Here is a 13866-nt window from a genome sequence, read left to right on the forward strand (position 1 = left end):
GCTATCTCACCAGCATCTATGGAAATGAAGTTTCTTGTATAACCCTGTAAATGAGGCTGTGCCTAATTAAGAAAGGGGGTACTCAGTGTCCAAAGTGACTCATGTTAATGCTGTAACTCTATCCATCACTGAGCTTAGAAATCAAGGTTGCAGATGGTAAGTGTGTGTGTGTGTGTGTGTGTTCTTTTTGTCAATTAATGTCCCCAGAGTGAGACTGCACTGTTTTGGTGCTGCTTTAAGTGAACCGAGTGACTGAACTTGAACAAAAATTACACCACCACCTAAGCCAAATTGGGGCAATGTTTTCCTTATTTTGAGCCAAAATTTGCATTTTTAATTTACACCAAAATTACCACCAGATGGGCTTTATTTAGATCCACATAACCAAAAATGTTGGGCATCTGCTTAAAAGGGTGTGTGGGTTGTTAAATAGGCCTGTTCCATCTGTTATCTGTTATCATTTCAAAATAATAATAATGACCTCAGTGTTTCCTACCAAATTCTACACCTAAAGACATATTTTATCATTATTTGGCACTTTCTTGGCATTAATGACAGATTCTACCCAAAAGGCTTGCATTCCTCCATATGAGAGCCTCCCTTTGTACAAAACATTCCCCGCCTCCCACATTTAAAACATGTCTACAGAGTCGCTCTCTTTTATTTTTCCAATGCTCTCTTATCATTTTGAAAACTCTGACCTCCCCTCTCCCCTTCTTACCCCTTGCTTTATTTTCACTCCCTCTCTTCCTCAGATTCCAGCGCCGTCCCTTCCCCTTCTTACCCGCCTATCCACCAAACAATGATCTCAGATTAAGCTGAACACTATCCCTGCTAAAGTTTGCTTCTTTTAGGTAAAAGCTTCTTGGTCAAAGCTTCAGCAGGAGCCCCTGAATCTTGTCGCTTTATGCCTCAAACAGCATCACAGATCTGAAGCAACTGTCTGGATTGTTCTGACATCTGCTGGTGGAGAAAGTTGTTGATCAGTTCTGAGGAGACGTCCAGATGCAGTAGAAGTATCACTTCTACTGCCTCCATCACTCTGCACTCTGCTTTGCTGGATGGGAGTTACAAGGCTAGACTTCTGAGGTGCTAGAAGTCCCTGTTCTGGCAGCAGGTGAGTGCATCATTTTCCTCTTTTGTGTTTAAGTACATTATCTACTATGGGTGCAGAATGAACCATCAATCAGCAAGTTTATTACACATTTTTTAAATAATTCAGCTTAATAAAGAAAGCTGCATGCAAATAGAATTTTTAATTAATATTAGCAACTGTTTTTTTTTTTTTTTTTTGGTCTGCTTAATCATTTTGTAAACTTTCATATTCAACCGTAATAAAGGAACAACGTCATGATATTCCTGCTTTTACTTGCTGGTCCATTTCTATTGATGTTATAGTTACATAAATAAAGACTGAAAAGAGATATTTCTTTAGGCATTTGCAAATGGCATTGAACTGGAAATGAATAAATTAACAGTGTTTGTGCAGCTGTTCAGGTTTTAGCTCAACTGCTCCCATAAAAGCCACTAAAAGGAGTTAGTGCCAGTCAGATAAGGTGCTGAGCTTCATTGAGTCTAAAGAGCAATTGTGGTAATCTTTGTGCTGACAGCATATGATGAGAGACCGATGACATAATAGCGGCTCTCTCTCAGCAGGGTCCATTAACCTTGGCACACTTGAACACAATTTAACTGAAGCCTGAATAAATTTCACACATAAGAGAGATGATGGAGAGCCGACACCAACAGAAAACGGATCCCATTTTTGTGCAAATACAGTCACATTTCAGTGGCTGTGAAATTCCTTCAACAATTTCAAATTAGCAAAAAACATCATAGTTTTGAAAATGGTATTAATTAGTGTTTATATAAAGTTGATGTGTAAATAGTCATCTTAGCCAGGTTTCCTAATAATATTTAATCACAGTTGCTATTTCACTAAACTTTAACTTCATTAAATTCCTATCCCAAAAATCAACATATTACTTCATCCAATACCAATATGATTTTATCTATAGCATTTTTTTTTTTTTTATAAAAAGCATTATAAGAAATGGTAGTTTCTCAATACAATAAAACTTTACTTTTCATGGTTATTCTCTTTTTCCCCAAGTCAAATAACAAGACGGGGCTCTGTAGACTGGGATATATATATATATATATATATATATATATATATATATATATATATATATATATATATACACGTATATATATATATATATATATATATATATATATATATATATATATATATATATATATATATATATATATATATATATATATATCATAGATGATAAAGGCTATATCTGTTTTATGTTTTATTACACAAGTAAAGTAACAACAGCAACAGGTGAGTTTAGCTTATTTTATTCATTCATGAGGTTGCTCGAACAATACTAATGTTGAAGATAATAAGCCTTTTGGCTAAATATGGCATATTTACAGAGGTGTAAGAACAAAACAGGATGATTTTTTTTTTTTTTTAGTTAGATGGGTATATCAGCCTTAAAATATCTAAAATTAACTTCCAATGCATGACTTTAGAATGAAAAATATCTGTACTTATTGTGTCTGTATATGTGTTGTATGTGGGCTTTTAGGAGGCCAGCTCTTTGAAGAGAAAAGCAGAAAAGAGAATTAACTCCTCAAATAACCAAAACAAAAATTGTCTCAAGCTATTTGAGATCATGTTTCTCTCGTTTGTTAAAATTTAATTTATCTTTTTTAAAGTTAGCATCACTGAGAAGAATGAATAATTTCTGATTGTTCCACATGTCCAGAGGCATTTCTGTCAGCTACAGTGGTGATCAGTCCAGTCATATGAAATGTGAAAAAGCTGCCATGCCAACAGGTTTATTATGTCTGTTGAACATTTCATCCATTTGACAGTCACCATCTTGATCTTTTCGGAGCAAAGAGAGAGCACATTTGAAGCCTTGTGAAGCTGAAAGATCCAACTTATCAATATTGACTTTACATCTCATCCTTGATGTTTATGTTAATCTTTAATACACATCTTTCTAGTAGTTATTTAAATAAATAAACATTTACAACTACTAAACAGAATTTCATGATAAACAGCAATTGCTGTAAAAACACTTATTTTATTCACTCTGACTTAGATTTTGTACCTTATGCAGTTTTATTACCAGCAAACAATCCAGTTTAAAGTTAAATCTGTGGTGACAAAATCTGCCATCTTGGCTGTGCATTTAACTTTACCATAGGGAAGCTTGCTAAGACTGACAATCCAGCTAAATCCAGCATGGACTTGCTGCAAGGCAACTAAAAACCTTCCCTTTTCACGCTCCTGTCCCTTTAGCCATCAAAACATGGATTGATCCCAAACAGAAGTGGTAATGAGGTCTTAAGCAGCTTCACAGATTCAGGCAGTGAGAGCCCACAGCAGAGCAAGCCAGCCCCATCAGCGGCTGGGAACCAAGGCAAAGCGAGACCTGGGCTCCACTCCTGCCGGTACACATGGGACTGTAGACAAATGTGATCCTTATACATTGTTCTGGCATGCATAATGGGGCCTTTTCAGGGATCCTTGGGAGACCTGGGAGCCTGATCTTAAAGAAGTAACGCAGAGCTGGATGGATGTTGCTCCCTCCTCTCTGCTTTGTTTAACAGTCTCTTTTTTTTAATTTTTTTTATGCAAAGTCATCTTATGACTCAGATTTTCCTGCAGTTCCATCAGTTTTAAGTGAAACACAGCAAAAAATTAAGTTACAAGATTTCAATATAATCACTGTCCTCATCTATTAGTTTTTTTTCCAGAATGGTCAGGTTATGCTGTCCAGTAATTCTGCTCCATCTCTTCAGCATCTTTGCACAGACAGGAGGTACTAAGACACCCCAAATTCCATAACAACCCATTTCTGACAGAAATGTCCTCATCTTGCTGTAACCAGTTACTGTAATCCCCCTGTTAGCTAGCACTCAGGATGTCCTGTATCCATACGGACCAGCTCATAGGGATCTAGAGACGCCTAAGATGGATGATGGGAGTTCCCCTGAAATTACTCTGCTTATCTCCTTCATTTTCTTCAATGTGCCCTACCGCTCCATTTATGTAAGCCTTACATTTACTTACATCATCAACTATAACAGAGTACATGAAGTTTTATAGTTTCTGAAATTTAAAAAACAACCCTCTTACTTTCCTGGTTGCAGGTTAACAACAATGGTGTGATCTCCTTCAATGTACAAGTTAGTCAGTTCACACCTGAAGCTTTTCCTTTGAGTGACAGCAGATCCTTCATTGCTCCACTTTGGGCAGATGTCCACAATGGCATCCGTGGAGATGTGTACTACAGAGAGAGCACCGAACCAGAACTGCTGGCAAAAGCCACACAAGATGTCCGGAAGCACTTTAAGAACATGGCCACCTTCACAGCTTCATGGGTGTTTGTTGCAACATGGCACCAAGTCACCTTCTACGGAGGAAGCCAGACAACCCCGGTAAAGTCTCTAGCTACATATCTGGGTCAGTCATTTACCCATGTTATGGTAAACATGTTGTTGATGTTGGAAAATACATCACATTTGTGTTTTGTATTTAGTTCTAGGTGATCAAATCATGAAATTGATCAGTACTTCTTCAGGGTTCATGATGGAGTCATTCAGAAAAGGACATAAGCTAAAGATTAGACAAAAATTCACCAAGAAAAGCAGCTTTCAATCCTCTTTTTGGGATCAAAGCTGAGTGAAATGAGAGTTTGCAGTGATGACTTCATTAAAGTTTTGCAAATCACTTCAGTTGATTAGGGTCTTCATTAGCTTCATGGGATGATAAAAGCTGTAACTGTTTTTATGTTTTACGACACTAGTAGGGTAACAACAGCAACAGGTGAGTTTAGCTCATTTCAACTTCATAATGTTTCATTTTCATTCATGTGGATGCTCGAATTTTATGCTGAAGACAAGAAGCCCTTTGGCATATTTACAGGTGTAAAACAGGATGATTGAAATATATCACAAAAGTGTAACAGAAACAGTTTTACTGATCATTTACTTGTCCCCGGACACGACGCAAGGGTCAGATGGCGCTGCATGGACCTAGCAACAGAAAATTTCTGAGTTTTAGAAAAGAAAATGAGGAAGAAAAGCTATAAAAAGCTGTTGCAAATAGTCTTCAGCAAGTAGAAAACCCCCAAAATAACGCTACATGGCTACCTCGCATATGTAGATTCTCGTGGTCTAGCTGACGAGATGTTACGAGAACTGGAGCTTATGCACAAAACAGTGTTCAATGGAAACACCTGTAAATAGCAACTGTTGTTTGTCTAAACCTAAAAATATCACTTTTATTTTGTAAAAAAAAAAAAAAAAAAAACTGGAATGGAAATGTGGAAGTTTAAATCTACATGTCCACCAATCAGATGTTTACGTTTAATAAAAGTGAAATGTGTGGGTTGCAATGTTGGAGGAAAAAATAAAAATCATTTAATTTAGATTCAGTCCCAAAGGAGAAAACATACATGCAGGACACTAAAAGTTAGTTAAATACGATGGTTGCTGGGATAAGCTCCAGTCCCCCGCAACCTTTAATTGAATTAGGCATAGAGAAAATGAAGGAATGAATGAATACATCTTTAAGTAATGTAATGTACAAGGCCATGACATCTTTAACGTTTATTTCATACTGGCTGATAACTCCAATATTCACTTATACACCTAGTGTTTAAACCTTATTTTAGTTTAAACCTATAGTTTAAACCTAAACAGATGCTGTTTAACCCATTCAATGCACATTCTCCCATCTAATAAACTGACAGATAATGTCCTGTATCTAAGTGAGACTCCAACCAACTCAAACAGAGTTTTCCCCAACTGAGGTGGAACTACAAAATAACCCGCTTTCTGAAATAGAACCCTAATGCCATGATGTCAGTACATACTCTCAAATATGCACAAGGTTGTACAAAGTACAAAGATCACAAAACATTAAAACCACCAAAGTTAAAAATCCAAAGTCTACAATGTCAAAAGTTTATAAAATTCAAATCCACTCTTCTAGCTGATAGGCAAAGAAGACAATGAGGCAAACTGTGATGAACCCACACGGCTTCCCTGCCAGCCTGGGGATGAGCCATGACCAGCTGGGGATGAAGAGGAGTAGAGCTGTTAATTTGTCTAGATGTAATCACTCACACAAAAGGCTGTGAAATGTAAAATTGACAGAAGTACGTCAGCCTCTTGATATCACATGACTGAATATGAGCTATGAGGTGGACGTGAAATGGAAGTGGTACAATTTATTTATTGTGTGAAAGGTTTAACTCGACAAAAATAATTATTTTTCATATTTATCTGTTTCCAGAGACATAGAAAAAAGGGTTTTAGCAGACAAAACAGTTCATGTCTTGTGTTTTGGTTCTGGATGGATTTGACCATTCTGGTTTTGAGACACGAAAACATGTTAACAACTTATATATTTTATTGTGATGTTATCTTTTCACTGATATTTTATTTTGCTTCATTTTCTTTGTAATAAAACAGTTCCATCCTTTCTTCGGTTTAACAGGTAAACACATTCCAGACTGTACTCATCTCAGATGGTGTGGCATATTTCTGTATGTTCAACTATGGCGAAATAACATGGAGTACGGGAACAGCCAGTGGTGGAGATCCTTTAACAGGACTGGGCGGGACAACAGCACAAGTATTCTTATATCGCCCCACAGATCTCATGTTACAGATATTATATGAAAACTTCAATCGTATGTCTCCCTTTTTCAGTCAGGTTTTAACGGTGGAGATATTGGACACTTCTTCAACTTGCCTGGATCGCGGTCAAATGACGTGGTAAACATCGAACAGACAACCAATGTCAACATTCCTGGACGGTGGTTCTTCCGCATCGACACTGAACTCATCAATCCTGCTAATGGTTGCAGCTACAATGGCAAGTACAAGCATCAAACGCTAAAAACACCCAAGACTTTACAGCTAACCTCAGCTTCCTAATAACCTCTATATGTCCTCTTAACTTATTCTCCAGGGCGTTACTACAGACGAGGGGAGATCTTTTGGATGTCTGACCAGTGCTCACACCGATGTCGCTGCCTTGACATTAATAATGAGGTGCAGTGCCTTGAGGCTCCATGTGGACAGCTTGAGACCTGTGAACAACAGGAAGGGGCCTTCTACTGCCAGCCCTCCCGCACCAGCACATGTGTGATTTTTGGTGACCCACATTATCACACCTTCGATGGCTTCCTCTATCACTTCCAAGGCACCTGCTCTTATCTGCTGGCCCGGCCCTGCTGGGAGATGGCGGGGCAGCCATTCTTTAGCGTAGAGGCCAAAAATGAGAACCGAGGGGTTGCCTCTGTTTCCTGGCTCAGAGACGTCACAGTAGAGGTGTATGGTCACAGAGTCATGATACCCAAAGGCAGTCTGGGATCAGTTCAGGTGAGAATCTTGCGGAGGTTAAGATAGAAAGCAGACAGAAAATTAATGATCATTCCCATTTCTATCATCATACACAGCATCTTATCAGAATTTTCTGCTTTTTACTCTTTAGGTGGATGGCTTGATGAAGACTTTGCCTGTTCAGCTTGAGCTTGGTGCTCTGAGGGTGTATCAATCTGGAGTTGCAATTGCTTTAGAAACAGATTTTGGACTCCTGGTTACCTATGATGGCCAGCACTATGCATCTATTTCACTACCCAGCTCCTACTTTAATAACACCTGTGGGCTATGTGGGAACTATAATGATGACCCAGCTGATGATCCCACGCTGCCTGACGGCTCTTTGGCAGAAAGTGTGGTGGAGCTGGGTGGCAGCTGGCGTGCAGAGGATACCGACTGGAGGTGTACAGATGGCTGTGCTCAGAACTGCAGTGTCTGCGACCATGTTACAGAAGCATTCTACTTTCGTTCAGACTACTGTGGGCTCATCAACAAAACCGATGGACCTTTTCGGGACTGCAGACCTGTTGTGGACCCGACAGCCTTTGTGTACAGCTGCGTTTATGACATGTGCAGCAATAAGGATAACATCACAACACTATGTCAGGCCATCCAGGCCTATGTTTTGGCCTGTCAGGCTCTTGGCGTCACAATACGACCATGGAGAACTCGCACCTTCTGTGGTGAGGTTCATTGCACATTAAGTATTTATTACATCTTGAAGTATTCTCATGCCTCATCTGAAATAATTTCTTTTTTCTAATTGGCTCTAAGCATTGACATGTCCAGAGTTCAGCCATTACGAAGTATGCACAACTGCCTGCCCAGCTTCCTGCTCAGACCTCACCGCTCCCCTGTATTGTGCTCACTCATGCACTGAAGGCTGCCAGTGTGACCCCGGTTATGTTTTGAGTGGCAGTCGCTGCGTACAACATGACGAATGTGGCTGTGAGCACAACGGCCTCTATTACCCTCTTAATGACACTTTCTGGGCAGGCCCCAGTGGCAAGGAAGCTGATTGTACCCTTCGCTGCACTTGTGGTCTTGCTGGGCAAGTTTCCTGTTTCAATGAGTCGTGCAAGGAGGGCGAGGTGTGTGTGGCCGAAGTGGGCTTGTTGGGCTGTTACCCTCGGAGGGAGGGAGTGTGCTCAGTCACCCAGAACTCGGTGACATCCTCTTTTGATGGCACCTTCCTGTCATTCCCAGATGACAGCTCATACTACCTGCTGAAGCTGTGTAGTCCTGCACCTGCTAATGCCTCGATGGTAGAGGTGAAGATTGGCAGGCAACTGGTTAACAAAGGCCCAGCTTGGAAAAGGCCGGTGGTAGTTACTGTAGCTAATCTGGAGGCACACATGGGAGGCTCCGATTTTGATACTGTAAAGGTCAGAATACTACAATCATCTGTTTTCTTGTTTGTTTGTTTTTTTCATTAGATAACATAACCTTAGCAACTCTTTCCATTCCAGGTGAATGGGGAACAAGTGATACTCCCATATGTTCATCCAATGGAGACAATGATGATCTACAAAGCACCAGGAAATGCTACTGTGGTGGAGTCCCGCGGTCTGCTTCGGGTCCACTATACTCGCCAGGGATTTCTCAACATTTCCCTTACAACGATATTCTACAATGTTACATGTGGTTTATGTGGCGTGTTCAACAGTAACACCACTGATGACCTACGCCTCCCGAATGGACGCCTGGCAGAGTCTGCTGAACAGTTCACTGAGGGCTGGAAGTCGATTGCTGATGACCTCACCTGCAATGGGGACTGTGATGACCTGTATCGCATGTGCACAGACTTGCGTCTTTACCAGAGCCCTTGGATGTGTGGCAACATTAACGATCCAGGGAATAGCTCCTTCCTGGCATGCCATACAGTAGTCAATCCTTCACCGTTCTTTAGAAATTGCTTGTATAACATGTGCGTAAGGGAAGGGAACCGTTCGGCCCTTTGCTCTTCACTGCAGGCATATGCCACTGCTTGTCAAGATGCTCAAGTAGGCCTAGCATCCTGGAGAAGTGCCACCAACTGCCGTGAGTAAACATTATTTTACTATACTAAAAAAAAGTCCATATAATGCTTTTAGGTGTTTGCTATTTCTATTAAGGCCAAATGTAGGTTTTAATGCATGTAAGTAGTTTGCAGCATTCCACTGCTCCTGAAATTCCTGAAACATCACATCTGTAGCCAATGCTTTTCTACTCATCACTTATCTCCTTTCATATATAAATTACTTAGAAAATAAAAAGTTTACCTTCCACCATTTATGACCAATCTCTTGACTGGTCAGAGCAAAAAGGAGGGAGGTGTGTCAGACATTAAGGTGATAAGAGGTCCGAAAGTAGACATATACACACAAATGCACTTATATACTGATTGGGCAAGATGTGAGGATTTATAGAAACAGGCTCTTGTTTTTATGAGACTTAAAGTGTGGCCAAGACAAGCTGTGTTGCAACAAAAGAAAAAGGCAACATTTATTGAAGAGTTTATATTAACCGTTTCTGTCTACTTCATGTGCATCAGAAACAGCTCAGATATTTCTTCTGTCCCACTCCCTCCCATCTTCCCAAGACTAAATGGAATAAAATTTGTATTTATATTGTCTAATATTGAACGATATACAATGATACATGAACATGTCAACTATCAACTCTTCCTGGTTGTTTTCACTTAGACATGATGGATTCTTGTTAATCAGAAACAAAGTAAAAGCAGGGCAGCAGTATAGGAATTTCCCTGTATTGTCATTCTAGCACTGTGGCAACTTCAGGAAATTTTGGGACTCAGGTAGCTCAAATGAGCAAAAAGCATTTGGATGTTTGTTCATTAAAATATTCAATACTTTTAACAAGTATCCCAATAGCACTGAGCTAATACAAAACTTGTCACTCGTCTTCACTTCTGAGAGTTTTAGGCAATAAAATTACAAGCAAAAACTAGCAACAGAAGATCAGCACATTTTTGGTGTAACTTTGGTCTTTCTGCATTGGTTTAGGAGTGTTTCTCATCTTTGTCATCTGTTTCATTCAGAATTTATGACTCGTATTTCATCTTATTGTTCTTGTATAAAAGAAATATATTTCTTTATAATTATTCTTGCTTTTGTTTTGTTTTGTTTTTTTTTACAGCTTTTTTGTTTTGTCCTGTACATCTGTCTAAATGTTTTATAATTTCCAGAGTAGTTTAAATACTCCAAAAGTAATCTACAGAGGTGAACAGGTAATGGATTTGATTTCAGAATCAAAACATCAGAGCAATAAATATTTGATGAACAAATAAGTCATGAATGGTGGTGTAGTGGTGTATTCACCTAAGTGGTTGTAAAGTGGCTGCATGAATTTAATGATTGGTAGTTTTTGGATTCTTGACAGGTGTAGGAACTGCCACCAAACACCAGGTAATCACCCATGTCTGAATCTAAAATAGGTGGCAAAGCGTATAAACCTGAACCTCATTTATTGTTCAGCAGCTTGTAAAATCTAAGTTACTAATGTGTTTCTGAATTTTTTTTTGTTTTTTAAAAAAAAAATCTATCAGGGTTTTAGGTTGTTTCTTTTCAGCATGTTTTAAAATGTATTTAGTAAAATCTATTGCTATTATAATAAAGATATTGATGCACATCATGTGTTTAAGTGGCAAAAAGTATGGTTATCTGTGCTTTTCAGCATTACTTTAAATAAAATGACAACCCCCCCACACACAATCCAGAAATCACTTGGTGTTTTGTTACTTTCCATTTACATGAGTCGCTGTATCTTCATTTTCCCATTCATTCCTCCCCTCTGCTTTCAGCTCTGCCCTGTCCAGAGAACAGTCATTTCGACGAATGCACCACCGCATGCCCTCTGACCTGCGCCAACTTGGACGAGCTTGAGGAGCCATGTGCTCTGCCATGCCAGGAGGGATGTCAGTGTGAAGAAGGCTTTGCAGTGCGGGATGGTCTGTGCGTGGCACGCAGTGATTGCGGCTGTATGAGTCATGGACGCCAGCTAGCCACTAATCAGACTTTCTGGACAGACTGGGAGTGCCAAGAACGCTGCTACTGCAACGGCTCGGACAACAGCGTGTACTGTCAGTTTGCATCCTGTCACCCTGAGGAGTACTGCCAGGAAAGCGATGGCCTGTATTTCTGCCAACCACGCACAGAGGTTTTGTGCGTGGCTGCTGGATATAGCCACTTTCTGCCGTTTGGAGGAGTACCATTTGAGTTGCAGAGCTCTTGTACTCTCAGGATGGCAACCACCAACTGCGGGACAGACAACAGAGACCCTCCGATGATGAGTGGAGCATTTCCTAACTTTAAACTGGCAGTGCGTAATGAGGAAAGAGACACAGGACAAGCCATCTGGGTGAGGGGCTTTGTACTGGAGGTCTACGAGTATGAAATTGAAGTGTCTCGAAGCTACAAGAACACAGTAACTGTAAGTACATGAGCCAAGCCAAGAATATCTGATTGATAATTTAAACACATTTTCTTCATTTTTTTTAAATTACGATATTTGTGTTTGTGAGGGCATGTTATTTCAAATCAAGCCGATAGAATATCCAGGCACAGGGTGAATTCGTCTTTGATTGGCTTAAGGAGGATCTCATTTCAATGGGAATCTATTATCAGGCTGGATTTGGCTCAGACAAACCCTGACCCTGAGTGACTCTTGGACAGGGTTCACAAACCAACTAAAAGATCTGAGGAAAAATGAAACACACTTACACACAATACCAACCCACGAACACACACCTTTCCCCCACTATTTCTTCTGTCACTCTCTTTTTTTTATAGTTATACTGAGAGGAATCCACAAACCCTCTTAGTTAGTTCAGCAACAATTCATTACCTGGGTTTCCCCACATGCTTTGAAAACTGTGGAATAAGAAGATAATTTAGATGCTAAAGAGTTGAACATTTAGGATTGTGTGTGTCCTGGAATAAAATATGTTTAAACTGGTTTTACTCTCCTCACTCAGGTTAATAAGGAGCGTTTGTACCTTCCTCTGAAGCTGGGCCCAGGAAAGATCAACATGTCCACAATGGGCGTGATGCTCATTGTGGAGACCGACTTTGGCTTGAAGGTGGCATTTGACTGGAACACCCTCCTCTTATTGACTTTACCCCGAGACATTTACAATACCTCTTGTGGGCTCTGTCAGGGCATGCCCCTATCCCCACCCACCCTGACCACCACTGACTGGGGCATGACCTGGGCGGAGAGAGACACCTTCTGCCAGGTGGGTTGCGGAGACTCCTGTCCACGATGTGGTCTTGGAGACAAGATTTTGCTAAACGACGGCCCTCTTATTGTGGCCGGTGGCAACATGAATGCAGATGAAGAGGGAAATGAAGTGGCCACAGGAATACGATTCCACATTGGAGATGGACTGTATGTGTTTGTGGAACCTGAGGCGGTGAGGTTATGTGGGCTGATTGTGGATCGAGGAGGTGTCTTTGCACGCTGTCACAGCAAGGTGGCGCCAGCATTTTTTTACCAAAGCTGTCTACAGGATACTTGTTTGGATCAGGGGGCCCAGGATACCATCTGCAATTGGCTGCAAAACTATGCCAGCACCTGTCAGACTCTTGGAGTGCCTGTTACTGGCTGGAGGAGTGAAGCACCATGTGGTGAGTGAGTTAGTTTGAAATTTCTACGACAGCCTATAAAAAGTGTGGAAACTGCAACATTCAGCACTGAATTAAAATTCTTTTTTTTTTATCTCACTGCCAGCAAAGAAAACAATTGTTTCTGCAGAACTCCATTAAACATTTAGAGAAATATTGCTGATCATTAATTTAATCTCTAAGTCTATTACACTTTTTATGCAAAATGCAACATCTTTAAAGATTCAGGACTGAACAAAATCTGTAAAAATACAAGTTACAGAGGGTGACAGTGGCCATGCTGGAAAAAAAAAATCTTCTAAAAAAAGTTATCTTGGGATAACAAATTAAATTACCTGAAGAAAATAACATTATTTTCCCCAGACAGTACTTTTTTAGGTTTTAAAATTTTTAATAAACTAAAGATGTCCTGTTGTTAGAGTTCAAGGAACCAAATAGAAAAACACGTTCAATTCAATGGATATGCAACAAAGAAATAATAAAATACAGTATAAGAAAATACAATTTTTTCACATAAGTTTGTATTGGATTTGGAAAGATGCATGGTGGTGACAGTCAGTAGTCATGTGATCTGCGATGAGAACAATGTAGGCAATTGTGTATAAAGCATAAGTGCACTATGTAGTAAACTTTGGGAAACGGTGGACATTCGGACACAGCTACTGTCTGTTTTTTGTCAAGGATTGATGAAGCTCTAATGGTAAAATGATCCCCATCCCTTCATAGTGAAGAATCTTTGAAATATTTTTTAATTTAAGTTTGAGTTTCCCAATAAATTGGAAAAAAAAATTAACAGGTTCACACTTAAAAGTCTATC

At 39.8% G+C, this 13866-nt stretch overlaps 1 protein-coding gene across 1 annotated transcript in view; it reads left to right on the forward strand.

The window, feature by feature from the left end:
• Positions 1–3781: 3781 nt before the first annotated feature.
• The window catches only part of tecta (tectorin alpha), a gene marked incomplete at its 3' end in the record, with an annotated part of 31464 nt that continues 21379 nt past the window's right edge, over positions 3782–13866 (forward strand). Inside the window, exons 1-11 of the mRNA XM_079247970.1 lie at positions 3782–3851; positions 3942–4081; positions 4183–4470; positions 6536–6673; positions 6751–6916; positions 7013–7425; positions 7538–8108; positions 8200–8810; positions 8895–9465; positions 11228–11856; positions 12401–13052. Coding sequence (XP_079104096.1) covers positions 3788–3851; positions 3942–4081; positions 4183–4470; positions 6536–6673; positions 6751–6916; positions 7013–7425; positions 7538–8108; positions 8200–8810; positions 8895–9465; positions 11228–11856; positions 12401–13052 — 4243 coding nt within the window. The 5' untranslated portion in view covers positions 3782–3787. The remainder of the gene's footprint in view (positions 3852–3941; positions 4082–4182; positions 4471–6535; positions 6674–6750; positions 6917–7012; positions 7426–7537; positions 8109–8199; positions 8811–8894; positions 9466–11227; positions 11857–12400; positions 13053–13866) is intronic.

The sequence above is a fragment of the Telmatherina bonti genome, assembly GCF_933228915.1.
Source record: "Telmatherina bonti genome assembly, chromosome: 10".
NCBI classification, from domain to species: Eukaryota; Metazoa; Chordata; class Actinopteri; order Atheriniformes; family Telmatherinidae; genus Telmatherina; species Telmatherina bonti.